Source organism: Somniosus microcephalus, chromosome 2, assembly GCF_052327205.1.
Source record: "Somniosus microcephalus isolate GS21.2 chromosome 2, FLI_Smic_1.0, whole genome shotgun sequence".
NCBI classification, from domain to species: domain Eukaryota; kingdom Metazoa; phylum Chordata; class Chondrichthyes; order Squaliformes; family Somniosidae; genus Somniosus; species Somniosus microcephalus.
The window spans coordinates 212,204,944-212,228,070 of NC_140988.1; the positions used below are offsets into that span (position 1 = coordinate 212,204,944).

Below are 23,127 nucleotides of genomic sequence, written 5' to 3' on the forward strand. Positions count from 1 at the left end.
TGTTTACTGCTGTCAGCCAGGTAGAGCACCTCAGAGGAGAGTACTATTCTACCTTGGCAGGAGAAATACTTGTCTAACTTGATCAGCTTCCCAAAAACGTGCCTATTGTTAAGATTACAAAGCAATTCCTGCAGAGGTCATCAAGTCTGCATCTTTGGATCATGCTCTGCAAGAACCATGGCACTTTTTTGGGTGGGGAGTGGAAAAGGAATGTAGAGAATGATGGAAAAGAAATGAATGGAAAGAAAAGAAATGGAATAAAAATTTCACTTTACATTTAAAAGATAAGAAATTGTTAATAATTATGCACAAGATCAAAAAGCTTCCTTAACAGTGATGCAATTATGCTTAAATCTTATTTCTAGTTCTGTAGGTTATGAATTTATAAAAGTTCAGATTTATTGTCACATATCTGAAGAAATCATTTCAAAAATGAAATGTTCTAACTTTTTCTTTACTCCAGTTATTATCTCAGGACCAATAAGGGAGATTAGGTATTTTTTCTGCAGAACAGAGAAGGGTAACTGAATATCTGATAGAGGTGTTTGAAATTATGATGAACAAAACAGGGAGAAACTACTTCCACTGGTCACTGAGACGGTAACTGGAGGGCATAATCTTAAAACCATCATCAAAAGAACAAAGGGAGAGGTTAGGGGCAATGTTCCCCCACAGTTTTGCGCATGCATGAAATTTAACATTGGAAAAGCCGGTCCCGGGCTGCGTGAAAAAGGTTGGCTAGGTGAACTTTATTTTTGTGCACAGGGTTATTAGGCCTTACCAGAAACTGTGGAGGAAGCAGAATCAATGACAGCTTTTAAAAGAGAAGTGGATAAATAGTTGAAAAAGGGCCTACAGCAAGGGTAGAGAAATGAGACAATGGAGAGCTCTGGGACAATTGAATGACCTCCCTCTTTGTTGTAAAATTCTACAATTCTATGAGCTTAACAATGCAGTTATTTAATCCAGTTAATTGCTGAGTGTTAGTTGAACCAAGGTCACCAATGATCTGGATAATTGACTTTATGTATGATCATAAGTACTGTTTGTTTTTAACCAAATAAGTTAAATATACAGGTGTATGAGTTTTTCTAAATTGTATTAATGGTGTTCCTGCAGTATTTGCTGGAATTGCTACTTTCTTGTCATCTCTTTTGCTTCAGGAACACTGCTGCTTTCTGTGCCAATGTGTTTGATTAATTACAGCAGTTCAATACCAAGACACCCGAAATATTAAGTATTTGTAGAGGATGCAAATGAAAAAGTATTAATCTGCAATCATGAAGATAAAATATGATTTAGAGATGCTTAGCATGCACTCTGCCATTGAGTTGGATCTCGAAGCTTGAGCAACATGTCTGAAGAAAAGCCAAGTCTTTTCAAAGAAGTGTACAAACAATCAGTTGTAGAGCAGTGCATGCAACACAGGAGTATTTGCACCGTACTCTGTGTGCATGATCAATGCTGGTGAATATAATTATCCGGTAATTTTAATCCAATTACATACATTATGCAATCAAATGATCACTATTCAAAATAATGGAATTAATATATAGTTCCATTCTGTGGTATTGATAACTGGTCAAAAATTGTACAATGCTATCATAAATTTCAGACATTCCTTTTTATTGGTTGCTTAAATTGGAAGAAACAGAAGTGAAAAAGTAAAACACACTGTGACAATATTTTGAGAGGTAGAACACATCAGATTGCAAAAATTATGAAAACAGGATTATTCACGTATTCTATCAAGAGGGTCACTCACGTCTATGAAAAGAGCGCAAAATAGCCAAGCAACTTTAATGAAAATACTGTAAGTAGGTCACACAACTAAATGGTATAGAGTCAAATGAAAAATAACATGCTTTCATAAGCAGCTTAAAAATTCTTTACAAATCAGTATCATCAAGTGCTACACTTTAATCCCAAAAAACTGTAACAAGCAAAACTGCGTACTTACTTGCTATGGCCATCAGTTTGGCAAACATTGCATTATTGTTAGCCTCTGACTGGAACAAAACAAATGTTTAAAATTAGAGAAACAAAGTCTTCCTCCTGTTTAAAAGAATAGCAGACATACTGTGTAGACCTGCCCAAGTGAAGCTATTTCTGTTGCTTGGGTAGCTTTATTACTGCAGTATTAGCATTTTCAGTATCATTGTGCAAGCTGAAAATGTACAAAACTAGTCACTTAGGGGACAGGAGTTCCCCTAGCTTCGCCATCATTTCAATAGCCAAGAATCAAAAAACACCATAGAATCAAAGTCAGAAATGTATCTTGAAATGAGGGATTTCTGAAAAAATTAGTTCAATTATTAAATATTTTTGATGTAACTACCGACTGCAAATTGATTGGCACCCCATCCACTACCTTAAACATTCACTTCCTCCACCACTGGCGCACTGTGGCTGCAGTGTGTACCATCTACAAGATGCACTGCAGCAACTCGCCAAGGCTTCTTCGACAGCACCTCCCAAACCCGCGACCTCTACCACCTGGAAGGACAAGGGCAGCAGGCGCATGGGAACACCACCACCTCCAAGTTCCCCTCCAAGTCACACACCATCCTGACTTGGAAATATATCGCCAATCCTTCATCGTCGCTTGGTCAAAATCCTGGAACTCTATCCCTAACAGCACCGTGGGAGTACCTTCGCCTCACGAACTGCAGCGGTTCAAGGCAGCGGCTCACCACCACCGTCTCAAGGGCAATTAGGGATGGGCAATAAATGCTGGCCTTGCCAGCGACGCCCACATCTCATAAATGAATAAAAAAAGGAACTTGCATTTTTCTCGTGCTTTCCACCTCAGAATGCCATAAAGTGCTTTACTGCCAATGATGTACTTTTACAGTGTAGTCACCATTATGATGTAGGCAAGCGTGCAGCAGCCAATTTATACATAGCAAGGTCCCACAAACAGCAATGAGATAAAAGACCAGATGATCTGTTTTAGTAATTTGGTTGTGGGATAAATGTTGGACAGGACACCGGAAGAATTTCCCTGCTCTTTTTGAATAGTGCCATGTGATCTTTTATGTCCACCAGAGTGAGCAGACGTCAGTTTAACGTCTCATTCGAAAAACAACACCTCGGACAGTGCAGCATTCCCTCAGTTCTGCACTGAAGTGTCAGTCTAGATTATGTGCTCAATTCAAGAGTGGGGTTTGAACCTACAACCTTCTGACTCAGGGCAAGAGTACAATTAAAATTTTGTTATCTATATTGTACTTAAAAAATCTAAAATCAAGATGATGTGCTCATCAAGTGTTAATATAATGTTAGTAAAACTTACAACAGGCTGTTTGTGCAGGTCTAATAACTCCCGGACATGACTCCGTAACATGTTTTGGCACTTCCACATTTCATTCAATGCTCTGTGGGCAAAATCAATATTTGGAACTGTATTATAAGCTTAATTCTATTTTCACACACACACACAAAGCAGCCACTTCCTCTAATACTGGTTGCCGCAACAGAGAATGGCTTCCCTAGATATGAAGTTCAACCTTGATACACAAATAGGATTCTGTAGTCATCCTGCAGGGGAAGAAAAATATACCCTTGTACATTGTATCCTTTTTAGAATTGCTCTTTTCAGTTATGCAATTTATCTCGCTTCCCCCCTGCCCCCCGCCACAATAAACTTTCAATCTGAACTGCATGCTTAGTTTTTTTGACCAGAGGAGAGGCAACAGTAACATCTCCAATGAATATAGCAAATCCAAGACCAAAGTAACACAGCAACTTAAAAAGTCTAGGCAATCTACCAATCTTCATTCATTCAGCCTCTACATACAAAAAGCATAAAGCATTACAAAAACTGAAGACCTTCATGTTACTGTAGTCCTAAACATGCTCATCATTCTGAACTATCAGATAAAAACCACAAATTCGTAGTGAAAATATGGCTTACCAGCTTTGAGGGAAACCGCCCCCCACTTATGTTGTTGGAAGAAGAGGCCACTATGGGTTCACTGATTAGTCATACAGCAACCAATGTGTTTTGAGGTGTGCTTAACCAGGAATTTTCCATATAGGGGATGAACAGTTATTTAGACTGATATGCACTTTTGATCTCTCAAAGCTAAAAAAAGCAAAAATTAAAACAGATGATGCTGGACATACACGGATCTGGGGAGATGTGAACAGACGTTGCAAATTTTTTGCCAGAATGAAAATACTAAGCCACTGGCCTTTCAACTAGATGCTGCTTCCTTTCACAGTAGGGGAAACAAAAGTAAAGACTATAGAACCTCAACCATATTACATTGAGAGAAATTCAACAACAATTTCTGGCAAAATGAACAGTGGGGCTAAACATAGAAACATAGAAAATAGGAGCAGGAGTAGGCCATTCGAGCCTGCTCCGCCATTCAATGAGATCATGGCTGATCATCCAAATTCAGTACCCTGTCCCTGCCTTCGCCCCATATCCCTTGATCCCTTTAGCCTTACGAAATATATCCAACTCCTTCTTGAATATATTTAATGACCTGGCCTCCACCGCCCTCTGTGGCAGAGAATTCCACAGGTTCACCACTCTCTGGGTGAAGAAATTCCTCCTCATTTCAGTCCTAAATGGCTTACCCTTATCCTTAGACTATGACCCCTGGTTCTGCACTCCCCAGCCTGCCCTATCAACATGCTGGATGAGATATATCAAATCCATGACCCAAGTGCGAGGTATACTAGCTTCACATCAAAATTATAAACAATGTTGACTCTAAGCTGCGCGGCTGTGCAGTGATGGGAAAAGTCCTGCGCAGGCCGCTCACCAGCTTCTCCATTGTAAATATCGCGCATGCGCGGAAATTTAAAGAGACCATGCACTAAAAGAAACAGGCTGCACAGAACAAAGCACAGCTTATGGGGAACACAGACTTAAGTATATGGAAAAACTCATAAGCTTATAGGTTCAATGTGATGTGACATGAATAATCCAGTTGTGCCATGAATAATCCAGTTGTGCAGTTGGACCATATCCCTGCTAAGTGAGATCAATGTGCTATTCTGCACTCAGGCAAGGTGTTGAGTAGAAGTCAATCAGGTTTCTGTGCTAGTGGTGCTACATCTGCATGGTATTAAAACAGAGTAGATGGGACACCTTAGTCCATCATTAGTCCATTATGTGCCGCAAATGTACTTTTCAAAACAGAACAGAGATAACCAGAATGCCTAAAGCTAGTCTGTTTATGTGCCAGCAGCTATGTGATTGGGACCAGAATTAGATCCCTTTAGAAGGATAGCAGGTTCTGGCCTAAGAAATGAGGGAAAAAACTAGGTTCGATCACTAATGATGTTTCTCTCGAGATCAACATCTCTGAACACCGAGCACTTGGGTCGACAGTTGAGTTGCAGAGACACAAGCCATCTCTGCTGAAGCTCTGCACCTTCTAGATCAGTATGTCGAAGAACCCACTGGGGAATTGAGTATTTTAGATCTGGTATTGTGCAATGAGACAGGGTTAATTAATAACCTTGTAGTAAAGGAGCCTCTGGGGAGCAATGATCATATATGATAGAATTTTAAGTTGAGTTTGAGAGTCATTTAGTGAAGTCTGAAACTTGCGTCCTATATCTGAACAAAGCAAACTACGTAGGTATGAGGGGGCGAGTTGGCTAAGGTATGTTGGGAAACTAGATTAAAAGATATGACAGTAGCAAAGCAATGGAAGCATTAAAAAAAATAATTCATAATTTGCAACGAATATACATTTCCTTAAGGAATAAAAACACCACAGAAAAATGGTCCACCCGTGGCTAACAAGAGAAATTAAAGATAGTATTAGATTAAAGAAAGAGATCTATAATGTTGCCAAAAATAGTAAGCCTGAGGATTGGGAGGATTTTAGAATTCAGCAAAGGAGGACCAAGAAATTGATGAAGAAACAGAAAATAGAATGAGAATAAACTTGATAGAAACATAAAAACTGACTGTAAAAACTTCTATAGGTATGTAAAAAGGAAAGATAAGCGAAAGTAAACGTGGTTCCCTTACAGGCTGAGACGGGAGAAATTATAATGGGGAATAAGGAACTGGCAAAGAAATTAAACAAATACTTTGTGTCTGTCTTCACGGAAGAAGATGCAAAAAAATTCCTGAAATAGTGGAGAACCAAGAGTCTAGTGAGAATGAGGAACTGGAAGAAATTAGTATTCGTAAGGAAATAGTACTGGAGAAATTAATGGGACTGAAAGCCGATAAATCCCCTGGACCTGATGGCCTATATCCTAGGGTTTTAAAAGAGGTGGCTATAGAGATAGTGGATGCATTGGTTGTCAACTTGCAAAATTCCATAGATTCTGGAACGGTTCCCACAGATAGGAAGGTAGCAAATATAACCCCACTATTTAAGAAAGGAGGGAGAGAGAAATAGACCAGTTAATCCTGACATCAGTAGTAGGGAAAATGCTCGAATCTATTATTAAGGATGTAGTAACAGGGCACTTATAAAGTATTAATGGGATTGGGCAGAGTCAACATGGAATTATGAAAGGGAAATCGTGTTTGACAAATCTGTTGAGGTTTTTGAGGTTGTAACTAGCAGAATAGATAAGGGGAAACCACTGGATGTGGTGTATTTGGATTTTCAGAAGGCATTCGATAAGGTGCCACACAAGAGGTTATTAAACAGAATTAGGGCACATCGAATTGGGGATTATATACTAGTATGGATTGAGGATTGGTTAACGGACAGATAACAGAGAGTAGGAATAAACGGGTCATTTTCGTGTTGGCAGGCTGTAACTAGTGGGGTACCACAAGTATCAGTGCTTGGGCCTCAGCTATTCACAATCTATATCAATGATTTGGATGAGGGGACCAAATGTAATATATCCAAGTTTGCTGATGATACAAAGCTAGGTGGGAATGTAAGTTGTGAGGAGAATGCATAGAGGCTGCAAGGGGATATAGACAGGTTAAGCGAGTGGGTAAGTACATGGCAAATGGAATATAATGTGGAGAAATGTGAAGTTATCCACTTTGGTAAGAAAAATAGAAAAACATAATATTTTTTAAATGGTGAGAGATTGGGAAATGTTGGTGTTCAGAGGGACCTGGGTGTCCTTGTACATGAATCGCTGAAAGTTAATATACAGGTACAACAAGCAATTAGGAAAGCACATAGCTTGTTTCCTTTATTACAAAAAGATTTGAGTATAAGAGTAAAGACGTCTTACTGCAATTATATAGGGCCTTGGTGAGACTACATCTGGAGTATTGTGTACAGTTTTGGTCTCCTTACCTAAGGAAGGATATACTTGCCATAGAGGGAGTGCAACGAAGGTTCACCAGACTGATTCCTGGGATGGGGGGATTGTCCTATGAGGAGAGATTGAGTAGACTAGGCCTATATTCTCTCGAGTTTAGAAGAATAAGAGGTGATCTCATTGAAACATACAAAATTCTTACAGGGCTTGACAGGGTAGATGCAGGGAGGATGTTTCCCCTGGCTGGGGAGTCTAGAACCAGGGGTCACAGTCTCAGAATAAGGAGTCGGCCATTTAGGACTGAGATGAGGAGAAATTTCTTCACTCAGAGGGTAGCGAATCTTTGGAATTCTCTACCCCAGGGGGCTGTGGATGTTCAGTCGTTGAGTATATTCAAGGCAGAAATTGATAGATTTTTGGATATTAAGGGAATCAAGTGATATGGAGATAGGGCAGGAAAGTGGAGTGGAGGTAGAAGATCAGCCTTGATCTTACTGACTAACAGAGCAGGCTCGAAGGGCCTCCTCCTGCTCCTATTTCTTATGTTCTCTCCAACTGATGGAGCCCCTAGATCTTCTACCTTTACTTTCACAGCATGAAACTGCTATCCTCAGCGACTTTAATTTTCTTAATTGCTCTTGTCCAATCCTCAATGACCTCTACCCTCACAACCATATCAGCTTCTTCATCTCTGCAACCTTCCACGTAGCCCCCTCAACTGAGGTTTTGATCACTAATGAGGCTATTTCTGACAATTTTCTTATTTCCCTTCATCATCCATATCTCCCTGTCCACTGCCAATTCCACTTTCCTGACTTCTGCACCAGATTAAGCTTCCCTCACCAATTCACACTCTAACTCCCCTCTTGTGGTCCTTCAAGTGTCATTGACTGATAAACAGCTCTCTTACATTTGCTTTCAATAGCCTCATCCCCAAGTCATTCACCATCTACCAACATTTTCACTCCCCCAGTAAAGTTCTCACCCTCAAACTGTACCTGGTGCACAACCAGTCTTATTGCCCACTAAGAACTCTGGTGCGACCATGTCAAGCATAGCCACTTTACCTCTCCCCAGCCAAATCCACCAAAGGGTCAATGAGCAACTTGTACTTGATATTAGAGGTGATGGCGGAGGGAGCAGGAGTTTAAGATAACATTTTTTTAATATAAAGGAATTATGGATAGTCCTTATCCAAAAATAAATTAAGGTGAGGAAATTAGTGGATTTAATATAAGTTTTAAAAATGGTAATGAAGAAAATAACAGGATTTAACATGGACAAGTCTCTGGATCAGATGGTTTCCATCCCAGAGTACTAAAATAGGTGAGGAAATTGCAGATGAGTTAGTCATAATTTTCCAAAGCTCTCTAGATTCAAGAATTGTGCCTTTGGATTGGAAAATTGTGAATGTTACTCCATTACTTAAAAAGGGACAGGGAGAGAAACCAGGTACAGTAACTACAGACCTGCCAGTTTAACATCAGTTGTGGGGAAGTCACGAGAATCTATCATTAGAGACACAGTAACTAAGCACTTAAGACAATTATCAGCTAATCAAAGAGAATCAGCATGGGTTTGTGAAGGGTAGGTTTGACTAATCTAGTTGAATTTTTTAAGGAGGTCACTAGCAAAGGTGGAGTGTGTATAGATGCTGTCTATATGAATATGAATATCCAGAAGGAATTTGCTACGGTTCCACACAAGAGATTATTGGCAAAAATGAAAGTGCACGGAATGGGTGGTAACGTTGTGCCATGGGTTGATAATTAATTGGGTGGTAGGAGACAGAGTAGGGATAAAGGTAACGTTCTCTGTTTGGCAGAATGTGACAAGTGGTGTTCTCCAGGGATCTGTACTGTGGTCTCAAAATTTCACCATATATATCAATGACTTAGATGAAGGAAGAGAGAGTTGTATATCCAAGTTTGCAGGTAACACTAGGAGGCATAGTAAGTTATGTAAATGGGAGCAGGAAGTTATAAAGCAACCTAGATAGACTAACTGAGTAGCCAAAACAATGGCAGATGGAGTTTAATGTGGGGAAGTGCTAGGTCATTCACTTCAGATCTGGGAAAGACAAATCGGAATATTTTCTTAATGGTCAGAGACTAGGAACTGTGAAGGTGCAAAGGGATTTAGGTTTCCATAGACACAAATCACGAAAAGCTAGTAGGAAGAGGAGTTGGCCATTCAGCCACTCGAGCCTGTTCCACCATTCAATTAGATCATGGCTAACCTGCATCTCAACTCCATCTGCCCGCCTTGGTTCCGTAACCCTCAATAACCTTGCCTAACAAAAATCTATCAATCTCAGTTTTGAAATTTGCAATTGACCTAGCTTCAACAGTTTTTTGGGAGAGTTTTCCAGATTTCCATGACCCTTTGTGTGAACAAGTGCTTTGTGATATCACCCCTGAACAGCCGAGCTCTAATTTTAAGGTTATACTCACTTGTTCTGGATTCCTCCACCAGTAGAAATAGTTTCTCTCTATCTACCTTATCAAATCTTGAATATTCTATATTCAAGGGAATACAAGCCTAGTCTATGTGCAATCTAACCTCAGGAAAAGTTAAGCTGAGGGGAAATACAGTGCCGATTCAACAGAATGGTACCATGGCTTAAGGGGTTACATTATTGGTCACTTGCATAAAATTGATTTATATTCCCACGGGTTTGGAAGGTTTGGGGGTGATCTAATTGAGGTGTTTGTAATGATAAGCGGATTCGTTAGATAGATACAGACAGATAAGCTATTTTTTCTGGTGGAGGAATCCAGATCAGGGGGAGGGGATCATCTTAAAGTTATGGCTGGGCCATTAAGGAGTGAAAACAGGATGCACTTTTCCAAACAAAGGGTAATGGACATGTGGAACATTCTCCCTCAAAAGGCTGTGGATGCTGGGTCGATTGAAAGTTTCAAGACTAAGATGATAGATTTTTGTTCGGTAAAGGTATGAAGGGATATAGAGCAAAGGAGGGTAAACGGAGTTGAGGTACAGATCAGCCATGATCTAACTGAATGGCAGAATAGGCTTGAGGGTCTGAGTGGCCTACTCCTGTTCCTATGTTCCAGAATGATCCTAGAACACAAGGACAATCCACTGCTCCTTAGCTCAGGCACTGTCCTTCAAACCCATGGCTGTCACTCATTCTCAAAACAAGCACTCACACATTTATGAGTTGTGCTGCTCACCAGAATTCCCAATATCTACTGTCTATCCAGCAAAGGTTCTAACCTGCGCTTGTCAGTTATTTAATCACACCTAATTACCCCAGGGAAGGGGGTAGATAGAGGTGGAATGGGAGATATAAGTGGGGTCTCTTTCTAGGCTAGAATTAGCTTCAAGATCATCTGTTTAACCATGAGAGATTAGAACCATTCAATCCTCTGTGGCAGACTGAATAATCGAATACCTAAGCAAGTGAGGTCCCCAGTACTCCAAAGCAATATTGATAGTTCATCAGCCAGCCAAGCTCATTAATTGGGTCAAGGAAAGGTGGACTATTTCTTTTGAGCTAGAATACTTCCCACTGAGTTTCAGATAATCCAGCAAGCTAATGCCCCAACAAGTAGGTTGACCCTTGCAGTGGGAACCTTATCAGTGTTCTGTGCTGGTAAGACAAGCTTTTAACAGGTTATACTGCAGAAATATCCCTATGAGCATTTTAGGCACTTCATGCCTTGACAGGTTCCAACCAATGTTCTCTCAGGACCAGCTTTTCCAATGTTAAATTTTGCCACTTAAAGGGCGCACCCCCCAAAAAATTAGTGAGAACATTGGTGCCAACCCACCCCTAAATTCTCTGAGGTTAGGAATTAGAGTGTGTTCAGACACAGAAAGACTGTGCAGTCAATAGCAGGCTTACTTAGATTTCCTAGCAGACTGGTTGAGAGACTTAAATCTGATGAGTTTCTGCACATTTCAGACATCTGGCTGACCAAAACCAAAATTGATGGGTAGTGAGTTTCTCAAGAGAATGGTGTGTGTATGCCGGTGAACATTGTTTTGTGCAAGTAAAAGTCAAAGTCAAGGTTTGTTTGCATGCAATCTTCCACAAAACAGATTGGGCTATGTCTCAACAAGATAACAGACAGGGCTGGGTTTTTTTGATAGCTGCTCTGAAATGGAAAACGAAGAGTTAATTTGCTGGAACGCAGGGGATTATTGGCAAACTGGTTACCTCCTCCTGGGGCACGAAATGTGTATCTGTTTCCCTGAAACTGCGTAACAATGATCTCACATACTGCATTTATTGGACCCAATAACCTAATTGTAATCTCAAATAAACGACTGATTCAGCTTTAACCTCCACTGCCCTTAATTAGCTACAATAAATTCCAAATGTTTGAAACTGCATCAATATAAACAATATCCACCACCAGTGCCAACTGAAATGTCTGACACGAGAAAGCATAATATTGGTGTCGTTTAGGTTGTCAGCTACCATTCTTTAATTTTTTGGGGAACAGTACAGAGAAAACCAATTTGGGACAGTACAGAGAAAACCAATAATTAAGAGTAAACGGCTACTACATAGTATTTAATATATGTAAACATGAGATTTCTTGAACTGGGTTTCAATAAGTTTCAATCTTTGTAGCTTAAATATGGAAATAGCTATGGATAACAAGATAAATAAAAAAAGATGATTTCTGCTAGTTGGCAAGGGACATGGGCTGTGGAGATTTTTTTAAATTAAATATAATTGTTTTCAGTTGTAGGCAATACCTGAAAGGTAGCATTTTTTTTTGGAAAGGTAGCATTTATTGGCAATCCCTAGTTGCCCTGAGAAAGTGGTGGTGGGCCAGTGGTTTTACACAACTGAGTGGCTTACTAGGGTGTGGACTCCATGTGTAAATCAGACCATACGGGTGACAGTTCCCCTTCGCTGGATTGGGTTTTCACTATAGCAACTTTCATGGTTATGCTAGGCTACAATTTAACAAATATACTTAATTCAATTTCAAAACACGCCACGGGGGAATTTGAATTCAAGACCATTTTACTGCTATATCCGCAAATTCACTAAGAAAGGGAAAGTTAGAAAAAACTTTTTGCACAGGGTTATTTTAGAACATGGAAATACTTCACCACAAGTGGCTATGGAAGCAGAGACTACAGAACTATTTTAAATGGAATTGGGCAAGTGAGAGTGGAGAGTGTGAGCCTGAGGGGAAACAATGCGAGAGGACAAAGTCAGAGTCTGTGCACGAGCTGAATGTGGAAAACTGAGAAAGAAATTCAAAAGTGCAGCACAGGGAGCGGCTTGGTAGGTAACAGGCAAGTGTTAGTTTGTTTTATTAATTTTTTATTTTTTCACTGTTGAAATTTACTTGATGGTAGTTACCATTGTGTTTTAGATTTATAAATTCCAATTCCAGTGTCTTTAGTTAACTTTTTACTATTTTAGTATCTCAGTCTTTTATAGGTCAGTGTCTTAGATGTCAGTCTCTTACATTTTTAGAGTTCAGTGTCAAGTGTTTTAGTGGTCAGGATTTGTGATTTAGAGGTCAGTGGATTGACTACCGTGGCAGGCTAGCAGGAACCCATTGCATGCACATCCTGTTCTATGTGGGAACTCCAGGACACTTCATACTTCCAGGATAACCATGTGTGCAGGAAGTGCCTCTCGTTTGAGCTGAAGCTCTGAGTTTCAGAGCCTGAGGAGCAGCTGGAGTCACTGCAGTGCATCCGGGAGTCTGAGAGTTTCCTCGAACGTACGTTCCAGGAGGTGGTCACCCCACTGCCACAGAAGGTGAAGGTGGCGAGGGAATGGGTGACCATCAGAAAGAGTAGGAGGAAGACACAGGTAGTGCATGAATCCCCCAAGCCAGTGGCACTCGCGAACCAGTTTTCAGTTGAGAGGGTGATGACTCCTTCAAGGAATGCACTGGGAATTAAACCCCCGTCACCTCGGGAGATTTGACTGCACACAGGGGAAAAAGAATGAGTAGAATAGGGGATTTGATAGTTAGGGGTATAGACAGGCGTTTCTGTAACTATAAGCGTGATTTCCAAATGATATGTTGCCTCCCTGGTGCCAAGGTAAAGGATATCACCGAGCGGACAGTCTGTGAGGGGAAGGGGAACAGCCAGAAGTCGTGGTCCATGTTGGAAACAATGACATAGGTGGAAAAAGTATTGAGGTCTTTCAGGCAGAGTTTCGGGAGCTATGAAAAAGATGATAAAACAGGAACTCAAAAAGGTAGTAATCTCAAGATTACTCCTAGTGTCATGTGCTAGTGAATACAGAAACAGCAAAATAGTGCAGGTAAATATGTGGCTGGAGAAGTGGTACAGAAGGGATGGTTTCAGATTCTTGGAGTATTGAGACCAGTTCTGGGGGAAGGGGTACCTGCATATGATGGACGGATTGCAACTGAACAAAGCCGGGACCATTGTTCTCGCCGAGAGGTTAACTATTACTATTGGGGAGAATTTAAACTAATTTGACAGGGGGAGGGGAACCAGAAAATAGCAAAGAACAGAAATGAGATCAGAGGACAGAGAGATATGAACAGCAGTAAAATTAGAAATATCCCAAAAATTTCTGGGGCCTGATTGAGGAAAATAGCAAGTGACGAAAGAGGCATTAAACTGTTTGTACGTCAATGTCCATAGTGTAACTAATAAGGTTGGCGAGTTGCATGCACAAATTGCTACATGACGTGATTCCATTAACAGAAACATGACTCAAACAAGGCCAAGAATGGGTTACGTAACATAACATAAGAAATAAAAGCAGGAGTAGGCCATTTGGCCCCTCGAGCCTGCTCCACCATTCAACAAGATCATGGCTGATCTTCTACCTCAACTCCACTTCCCTGCACTATCCCCATATCTTTTAATATCCAAAAATCTATCGATCTCTGTCTTGAATATACTCAATGACGGTGACTCCACAGCCTTCTGAGGTAGAGATTTCCAAAGATTCACCACCCTCAGTGAAGAAATTTCTCCGCATCTCAGTCCGAAATGGCCGACCCCTTATTCTGAGTCTGCGACCCCTGGCTCTAGACTCCCTAGCCAGGGGAAACATCCTCCCTGCATCTACCCTGTCAAGCCCTGTAAGAATTTTGTACTTTTCAATGAGATCACCTCTCATTCTTCTAAACTCCAGGGAATATAGGCCTAGTCTACTCAATCTCTCCTCATAGGACAATCCCCCATCCCAGGAATCAGTCTGGTGAACCTTCGTTGCACTCCCTCTGTGGCAAATATATCCTTCCTTAGGTAAGGAGACCAAAACTGTACACAATACTCCAGGTGTGGTCTCACCAGGGCCCTATATAATTGCAGTAAGACGTCTTTACTCTTATACTCAAATCCTCTTGTAATAAAGGCCAACATACCATTTGCTTTCCTAATTGCTTGCTGTACCTACATGTTAACTTTCAGTGATTCGTGTCCAAGGACACCCAGGTCCCTCTGAACACCAACATTTCCCAATCTCTCACCATTTAAAAAATGCTCTGCTTTTCTATTTTTCCGACCAAAGTTGATAACTACACATTTCCCCACATTATATTCCATTTGCCATGTTCTTGCCCACTCACTTAGCCTGCTTATATCCCCTTGAAGCCTCTTTGCATCCTCCTCACAGCTTACATTCCCACCCAGCTTTGTATCAGCAGCAAACTTGGATATATTACATTTCGTCCCCTCATCTAAAATCATTGATATAGATTGTGAATAGCTGAGGCTTAACTGCACTGATCTTTGCAGTACCACACTAGTTACAGCCTGCCAACACGAAAATGACCCATTTATTCCGACTCTGTTTTCTGTCCGTTAACCAATCCTCAATCCATGCTAGTATATTACCTCCAATCCCATATAGACTTGGAAAATCAGTGCTAAGGGTAGGGAAGGAAAGGAATTTCTGATGTGTATACGAGAATTTTTTCAATCAATCTGTCTCCAGTCCAATAAGGAAGAAAGCAAACATAGAAACATAGAAGATTAGAGCAGGAGTAGGCCATTCGGCCCATCGAGCCTACTCCGCCATTCAATGAGATCATGGCTGATCATCCAAATTCAGTACCCTGTCCCTGCCTTCTCCCCATATCCCTTGATCCCTTTAGCCTTAAGAAATATATCTAACTCCTTCTTGAATATATTTAATGAATTGGCCTCAACTGCCTTCTGTGGTAGACAAGCAATGTTGGATCTGGTTCTGGTTCTGGGAAATGAAGTAGGGCAAGTGGAGTGTGCTACAGTGGGAAATCATCGAACGAATAGTGACCACAACATAGTTAGGTTTTAAGTAATTACGAAGAGACCAGAAAATACTGAAGGTAAAAATGCTCAACTGGGGAAGAGCTAGTTTCAGTAACTTAAGAAGGGACCTAGCACAGGTTGATTGGAAAAGGTGATTGCAGGGTAATGTAGTAACGGAGCAATGAAGGGCATTCAGGGAAGAGATAGTTCAGGTACAAATTAAGCATATTCCTTTGAAGGGAAAAGGTAGTGCCTTCAAAGCTAATGTACCCTGGATGACAAAGGAAATAAAACAGAAAAAGGAAGCTTATGACAAATGTCAGGAGCAAGATTCAGTTAATAACCAGGAAGATTACAGAAAGTACAGGAGGGAATTGAAAAAGTTAATATGGGAGGCAAAGAGAGGTTATGAGAAAAGATTAGCATGCAACATTAAAATGAACCCTAAAACATTTTAATAAACATGTAAAGTTTAAGCAATTAACTAGGGAAAAGGTGGGGCCTATTAAGGACCCAAAGGGAAATCTTCATGTAGAGGTAGAGGATATGGCTAAAGTATTAAATGAGTATTTTGCATCTATGTTCACAAAGGAAGCAGATGATGTTAAGGTTACACTAGAAGAGGAGAGGGAAGTTATGGACAGGTTAGAAATAGATAGAGAAGAAGTACTAATAAGATTAACATTACGGAAAGTTAGTAAGTCACCTGGTCCAGATGGAATGCATCCTAGGTTTCTGAAAGCAGCAAAGGTAGAAATAGCAGAGGCATTGGTCACAATCTTTCAATCCTCATTGGCTACAGGAGTAGTGCCGGAGGACTCAAGGAATGCTAATGTTATATCACTAATCAAAAAACGAGAAAGATATAAACCAGGAAACTACAGGCCAGTCAGCCTAACATCGGTGGTGGGGAAGTTATTGGAAACCATTATCAGGGACAAAATAAACCTTCATTTGGAAAGGTATGGGTTAATCAAGGAGAGCCAGCATGGATTTGTCAAAGGCAAATCATGTCTGACGAACTTGACTGAATTCTTTGATCAGGTAACAGAGAAGGTTGATCAAGGTAGTGCCATAGATGTTGTATATACAGACTTTCGGAAGGCATTCGACAAAATGCCACACAGGCTTATTAAGAAGATGGAAGCCCATGGAATTAAGGGGAAAGAGGCAGTATGGATACAAAATTGGCTCAATGACAAGAAGCGAAGGGTGGTGGTGGATGAATGTTTTTCAGACTGGGAGGTGGTTTGCAGTGATGTTCCCCATGGGTCAGTTTTGAGTCCATTATTCTTTTCAAACAGCTTAGACACGGGTGTTGGGAGCAGCATTATAAAGTTTGTAGACGATACAAAACTTGCCAAAGTAGTAGATAGTGATGAGGATAGTTATAGGCTTCAGAATGACACACAGGATGGTGAAATGGGCAGAAGCATGGCAGATGGAGTTTAATGCGGAGAAGTGTGAAGTGATGCACTTTGGGAGGACAAATATGGAAAGGCAGTATACTATAAATGGCACGATTTTGAAAAGTGTAGATGAGCAGAGACCTTGGTGTCCATATACACAAATCCTTAAACGTGGCATGGCAAGTTTGATATGGTGGTTTAAAAAGCATATGGGTTACTTGGGTTTACAAATAGAGGAATAGAATTTTAAAAGCAGAGACATCAGGCTAGAGCTTTATAAATCACTAGTTAGGCCTCAGCTGGAGTATTTAGGACAATTCTGGGCACTACATTTCAGGAAAGATCTAAAGGAGATTTACTGTACTAGACAAAATGCAGGGATGTGCGACTAAGCACAACTGCTCTTTCAAAGAGCCAGCACAGGCATGATAGGCCGCATGACATGTGCTGTAAGTTTTTCTGAATCTATTTGAAAAAGAATGTAAAAGGATATGGAGATAGAGCAATGAAATAAGATTACAGTGGACAGCTCCATTTCAGGAGCTAGCACTAGTTCATAATGAGTTGATTGGCTTCCTTCCTGTAATTTTGATCATTCTGTAGAACAGAAAACTTAATTTTAAACAGTACTTACTTTACTGCATTTGGGTCCAAGGAAGCATAAAGGTAATAGAGACACTTCATTCTTTCTTCTGTCTCCAGATTATGTGGAACAAGATACTGAGCGAAGATTTTTTCCACCAGCAACCTAACCGAAAAGGAAAGCACCATTTGTATTATGACACTAAAAGAATGACATGTTGGTGTATTTTAGTTTCTATATACTACATGAATGTATATCTATTTACATAATATTAAAATACTGCATACGCTCCAGTCCCACACAAGGCTGCTGCGTTTGCTCCTCTCCCTATAGTGCCAAACACTATCAACTCCCAATTCTACCAGACTCTCCCTGTCCCAATATGAAACCAGAACCCCCTTCCGCAGACTCCCAGATTGCACCACCACCCTTCCAGTGGTTCCTGATCGCAGAACCACCCAGAATGATCCCAAATTCCCAGACAGCTCAGTAATCTGAGATCTTCGCTTTGAAGGTTCTTAAGTAAATATATTAGCAGATCTCCTGTGGCGTTGCTCACACTGAGTCAGATGTTTAATAAGAACATAAGTGTAATGTCAGACAGTATTACTAGGGACATCACTTACCAGCATTGAGGTGGCTCTGGGATTTGAGAGCGCCTGGAAAGTGGCCTTTACTGCGATGGGGTCTTGAGGGTCTAGCAGTATTTTCAAGGAGCACTGGAGAGAGAGGTTCTAGGAACCATTGACTAGAAACTCAACTGGACCAGCCACATAAATACTATGGCAACAAGAGCAGGTTTGAGGCTGGGTATTCTGCGGCGAGCGTCTCACCTCCTGACTCCCCAAAGCCTTTCCACCATCTACAAGGCATAATAAGTCTGGTGTGTGATGGAACACTCTCCACTTGCCTGGATGAATGCAGCTCCAACAACACTCAAGAAGCTTGACAGCATCCAAGACAAAGTAGCCCACTTGATTGGCACCCCTTCCACCACGTTAAACATTCCCTCCCTCCACCACCGGTGTACTGTGGCTGCAGTGTGTACCATCTACAAGTTGCACTGCAGCAACTTGCCAAGGCTTCTTCAGCAGCATCTCCCAAACCCGCGACCTCTACCTAGGGAGGACAAGGGCAGCAGGTGCATGGGAACACTACCATCTCCAAGTCATACACCATCCTGACTTGGAAGTATATTGCCGTTCCTTCATCGTTGCTGAGTCAACATCTTGCAACTCCCTCCCCCCCCCTTACAGCACTGTGGGATTACCTTCACCACACGGACTGCAGCGGTTCAAGGCGGCGGCTCACTACCACCTTCTCGAGGGGCAACTAGGGATGGACAATAAATGCTGGCCTTGCCAGCGGCGCCCACATCCCATGAACGAATATTTTAAAAAAAGTGTTCCTAGAAACTATTTCCAGTGCTCTACGAACTCAGAAACCTCCACGAAATACTGTTACACCTTAGTTCTTATAAAACTTTTGACACACCGAACAAACCACCAGAGATCCACTAATCTATTTCCCTTAAGGACCTTCAAAGTCAGTTTTTATTGCCAATTTAAAAATCCAAGCTTTTTCAGGTGCATTTCAGTTTTTATTTTTAGCATTAAAGGAGAAAATAAAAGCCCAAAAGCCAGGTAAATTCAGAGAATATCAGTAAAAAAAAATGATATTGAAAATAGCTAAACCTCAAGAAAAGAGAGCTAAATGACAAACAACAATTATTTCCACAGTTCAGACACTACTTTTGGATGCAGTTCCAAATGTTCTGGCAATCAAAAACATAGCTGAAGAGTACAGTGAGAATTTTCAGAAGTTTTTTGAGCAGAACTTCTCTTGTGGAGAGATACCCATTAAACCTTTGTGCACCGTCTGGATTCTTAGATTTCAAGTGGAAACTCTCCTGCTAACCATTTCAAAACAATAGCCCTTGATGGTTAAACCGCACTAAAAGAATTGGTCAGACCATCACTGTGCTTTTCGGGCATGAGCACACGCATTCCATCAAAAGCACAAAAATTAATGCAAGATTGACAGTATGCAGTTGAACATGGATAGGAAGATGAGTGGCAATGCATATCCAATAGGTAATTAATGTGGCATGCCAATGTTATATAGGATTATATACATAGAATTACATATGGTATACAGCAAACAGGTCATTCGGCCCAACCAGTCCAAGCCGGCATTCATGCGCCACTTGAGCCTCCTCCAGTCTTTCCTCATTTAACTATCAGCATAACCTTCTATTCCAATCTCCCTCATATGCATCTATACTGTTCGCTTCAACTGCTCCCTGTGGTAGCAAGTTCCACATTCTCACCACTCTGGAGAAATTCTTCTGAATTCCCTATTTGATTTCTTGGTGACTATCTTATATTGATGGCCTCTAGTTATGCTCTTCCCCACAAGTGGAAACACTCTCTCTGTATCCACTCTATCAAAACCTTCCAGAATTCTAAAGAGAAAAGAGACCCAGCTTGTTCATCCTTTCCCGATAGGGAAAACTTTGCATTTCTGTTAATATCCTTATAAATCTTTTTTGCACCCTCTCCAGTACCTCCATATCCTTTTTATAATATGGTAACCAGAATTGTACACCGTGCTCCAAGTGTGGTCTAACCAAGGTTCGGTACAAGTTTAGCTTAACTTCTCTACTTTTCAATTCTATCCCTCTGGAAATAGACACTAGTGCTTGGTTTGCCTTTTTTATGACCTTGTTAACCTGTGTCGCTACTTTTAGCGATTTGCGTATTTGCACTGTCATGAATCTGATCATGAAGTAACACTGGGTGGCCAGCTGGCGGCGCCGTCCAAGGAGTATAAATACTCAGGCGTGGGCCCAGCTTGCTCAGGATGTTTCTGTAACCAGGAACTAGTGATTGTAACTAGAAATCTCATGGTTTTGAAACAGTTGATTAAAGCCTTGTTTTATACTCAAACCAAGTGCTCAGTAGTCTTTTTACATCAATTTAATCAACTGTGTATCGGCTCCACACTCTGAGTAATTTCGGGAACAGCCAGCTATGACTTCAACTGTAGAAGGAACTCCGACGTAGTAATCAATAAGTCATGGATAAACTACTCAGACTCGCCCGTCTTGACCTGGACCCGAATTCACCTACAACTGCTAAGGTATGGAAACACTGGTATCGTACCTTCAGCAACTTCCTCAGGGTGTGTGGTGAAAATGTTCCTGATAAATTAGAGATACTTGCCAATTATGTATCTCCTCATGTGTTTGACTATATCGAAGATTGTGTAGACTATGACTCCGCTATCCTAATATTACAGCGATTATATGTTAAGGCCCCAAACGAAATTTTTGCTCTGCATCTACTGGCCACAACTCAACAACAACCCGGGGAATCACTTGACGAATTCCTTCAAAAGCTTCGCAGGCGCAGCAAGGATTTTAATCTTAAAGCTGTCACAGCTGAGCAGTACCAGGAGGAGTTAATTCATGATTCCTTTATTAATGGGATTGCGTCTCCCTTCATACGCCAGCGTCTGTTGGAGAATAAAACCCTCGAGTTACAGGCTGCCTACAACCAGGCATGTTCCCTGGACTTGGCAAAGAGGAATGCAGATACCTATCTTTTACCACGTGCACGGGCTGCTGTTATCACTTTTAATGACTCCTTCGATAGGTCTCGGGTGGAAGCCCTCACTGATGATGACACCAACCTAGCTGATGACAACTCTGCCCTAGAAGCCTTCACCGATGACGACCCTGGCTAGCTGCATCTTGGCAATCTGGAAGGAAGTGTTTCTTCTGTGGAGGTGCATTCCACTATAGGAAATTTTGTCCTGCTCATAACGCAGTCTGCAATCATTGCAGTAAGGTCACTTTTCTAAGGTATGCCAGTCAAGAGCCCCATTAGTTTTGCAGCTACTATCTATAAAACTGCTCCTCCCCCAAGAGCCACTACTAAGGTTACAGCTGCAATCTATAAAACTGCTCCTCCCCCAAGAACCACTACTAAGGTTACAGCTGTCAAGGGTAAAACTGCCCCTCCTCCTATCACAGCTGTTTTTCCCCCAAAGTCTGTCCCATGCAGCCACGAAGGTTTCGGTAAATGGTCACATTTTGAGTGCACTAATCGACTCATGCAGCTCTAACAGCTTCGTTAGTGAGCAGGCTGTCAGTAAGTTAAAACTGTGTATTTACCCCTCCGACAGGGAAATTGCAATGGCTCTGATGACACTGACCACCAACTCTTCTGGCTTTTGTCTTGTCGACCTTATTCTCAATGGCTGCACTTATTTCACCACCCGGCGGGGTGCTCAAAAACCTATGCAGTGATGTGCTCCTGGGACAGGATTTCCAGAAACGACACAAAAGACTCACTTTCGAGTTTGGAGGGTCAAAGCCAGAGCTTACTATTTCCAAAGTACCATTTTGTGCGCTTTCGGTGGCTTCGCTCGACAAGCCCTCCTTGTTTTCCAATCTTTCTCCCCGATGTAAGCCCATAGTCACTAAATCACGACGTTTCAGCCAAGATAATCGATCCTTTATCGAGGCAGAAATCTCTCGCCTTCTAGCTGATGGTATCATTGAGCCATGTTCATCTTCCTGGCAGGCTCAAATAGTTGTTGTTAAAAATCCTCTGAAGCACCACAAGAAACATCTTTGCATTGATTACTCACAAACTATTAACCAGTATACCGACCTGGATGCCTACCCACAACCACGCATCGATGACATGGTCAATAACCATGCCAACTACAAGGTATTTTCAACTTTTGATTTAAAGAACGCATACCATCAAGTACTGTTGAAGGACTCTGACAAAAAGTATACGGCCTTTGAGGCCAATGGTCGGCTTTATCAGTTTTGTCGCCTTCCATTTGGGGTCACCAATGGGGTGGCCGTCTTTCAACGGGCAATGGATAGCCTAGTCAAACAGGAGAAGTTATGGACACTTTTCCATATCTAGATAATATCACCATTGCTGGGCATGACCAGAATGAACATGATGCCAACCTCCAGAAATTTTTGACATTCTCCGTCGTCGCAACTTAACCTTAAATGAGTCCAAATCTGTGAAATCAGTACCATCAGTCAACATCCTTGGCTACTGGGTGGGCAATGGTGTCGTCAAACTGGATCCGGAGCAACTTCGTCCGCTTCTGGAGCTCCCTCCCCCTACGAAACTCGGCTCTCTTCGTCGGGCACTCGGCATGTTCGCCTATTATGCGAAGTGGATACCCCACTTCTCCAAGATCCAGCCCCTGTTTCACAAGAAGTCATTTCCGTTGGAGGCAACGCCTATTTCAGCTTTCATCCTCCTTAAGCGACAACTGGAAAAAGCCACGCTTCGTTCCATCGATGAAAATCTTCCTTTCGTGGTCGAGTGCGATGCATCGGAGGTGGCGCTCTCGGCTACCTTGAATCAAGGTGGTCGACCCGTTGCATTTCTGTCCAGAACTTTGCAGGGTAGCGAGCTCCATTATCCTCCTGCCGAGAAGGCGGCTACAGCCATCATCGAAGCGGTACGTAAATGGAGTCATTTTCTCGCTCGTCGCCATTTCACGCTTTAACCGATCAGCGCTCCGTGACCTTTATGCTGGATAACCGGAAACGCACTAAGATCAAGAATAACAAAATACAACTCTGGAGGATGGAATTGGCCGCCTTTGGTTACACCATACATTATCGACCCGGCAAAGAGAATGTGGCCCCGG

At 41.6% G+C, this 23,127-nt stretch overlaps 1 protein-coding gene across 5 annotated transcripts in view; it reads right to left on the reverse strand.

Moving 5' to 3' along the window:
• Positions 1–23,127, reverse strand: part of pds5a (PDS5 cohesin associated factor A) — a 441,642-nt gene that overhangs the window by 99,774 nt on the left and 318,741 nt on the right. For all 5 annotated transcript variants that reach the window (XM_085968917.1, XM_085968922.1, XM_085968897.1 and 2 more), the window contains exons 13-15: positions 17,485–17,598; positions 3,296–3,377; positions 1,961–2,009 (exon numbers count right to left, since the gene is read on the reverse strand). In XM_085968917.1, coding sequence (XP_085825043.1) covers positions 1,961–2,009; positions 3,296–3,377; positions 17,485–17,598 — 245 coding nt within the window. The remainder of the gene's footprint in view (positions 1–1,960; positions 2,010–3,295; positions 3,378–17,484; positions 17,599–23,127) is intronic.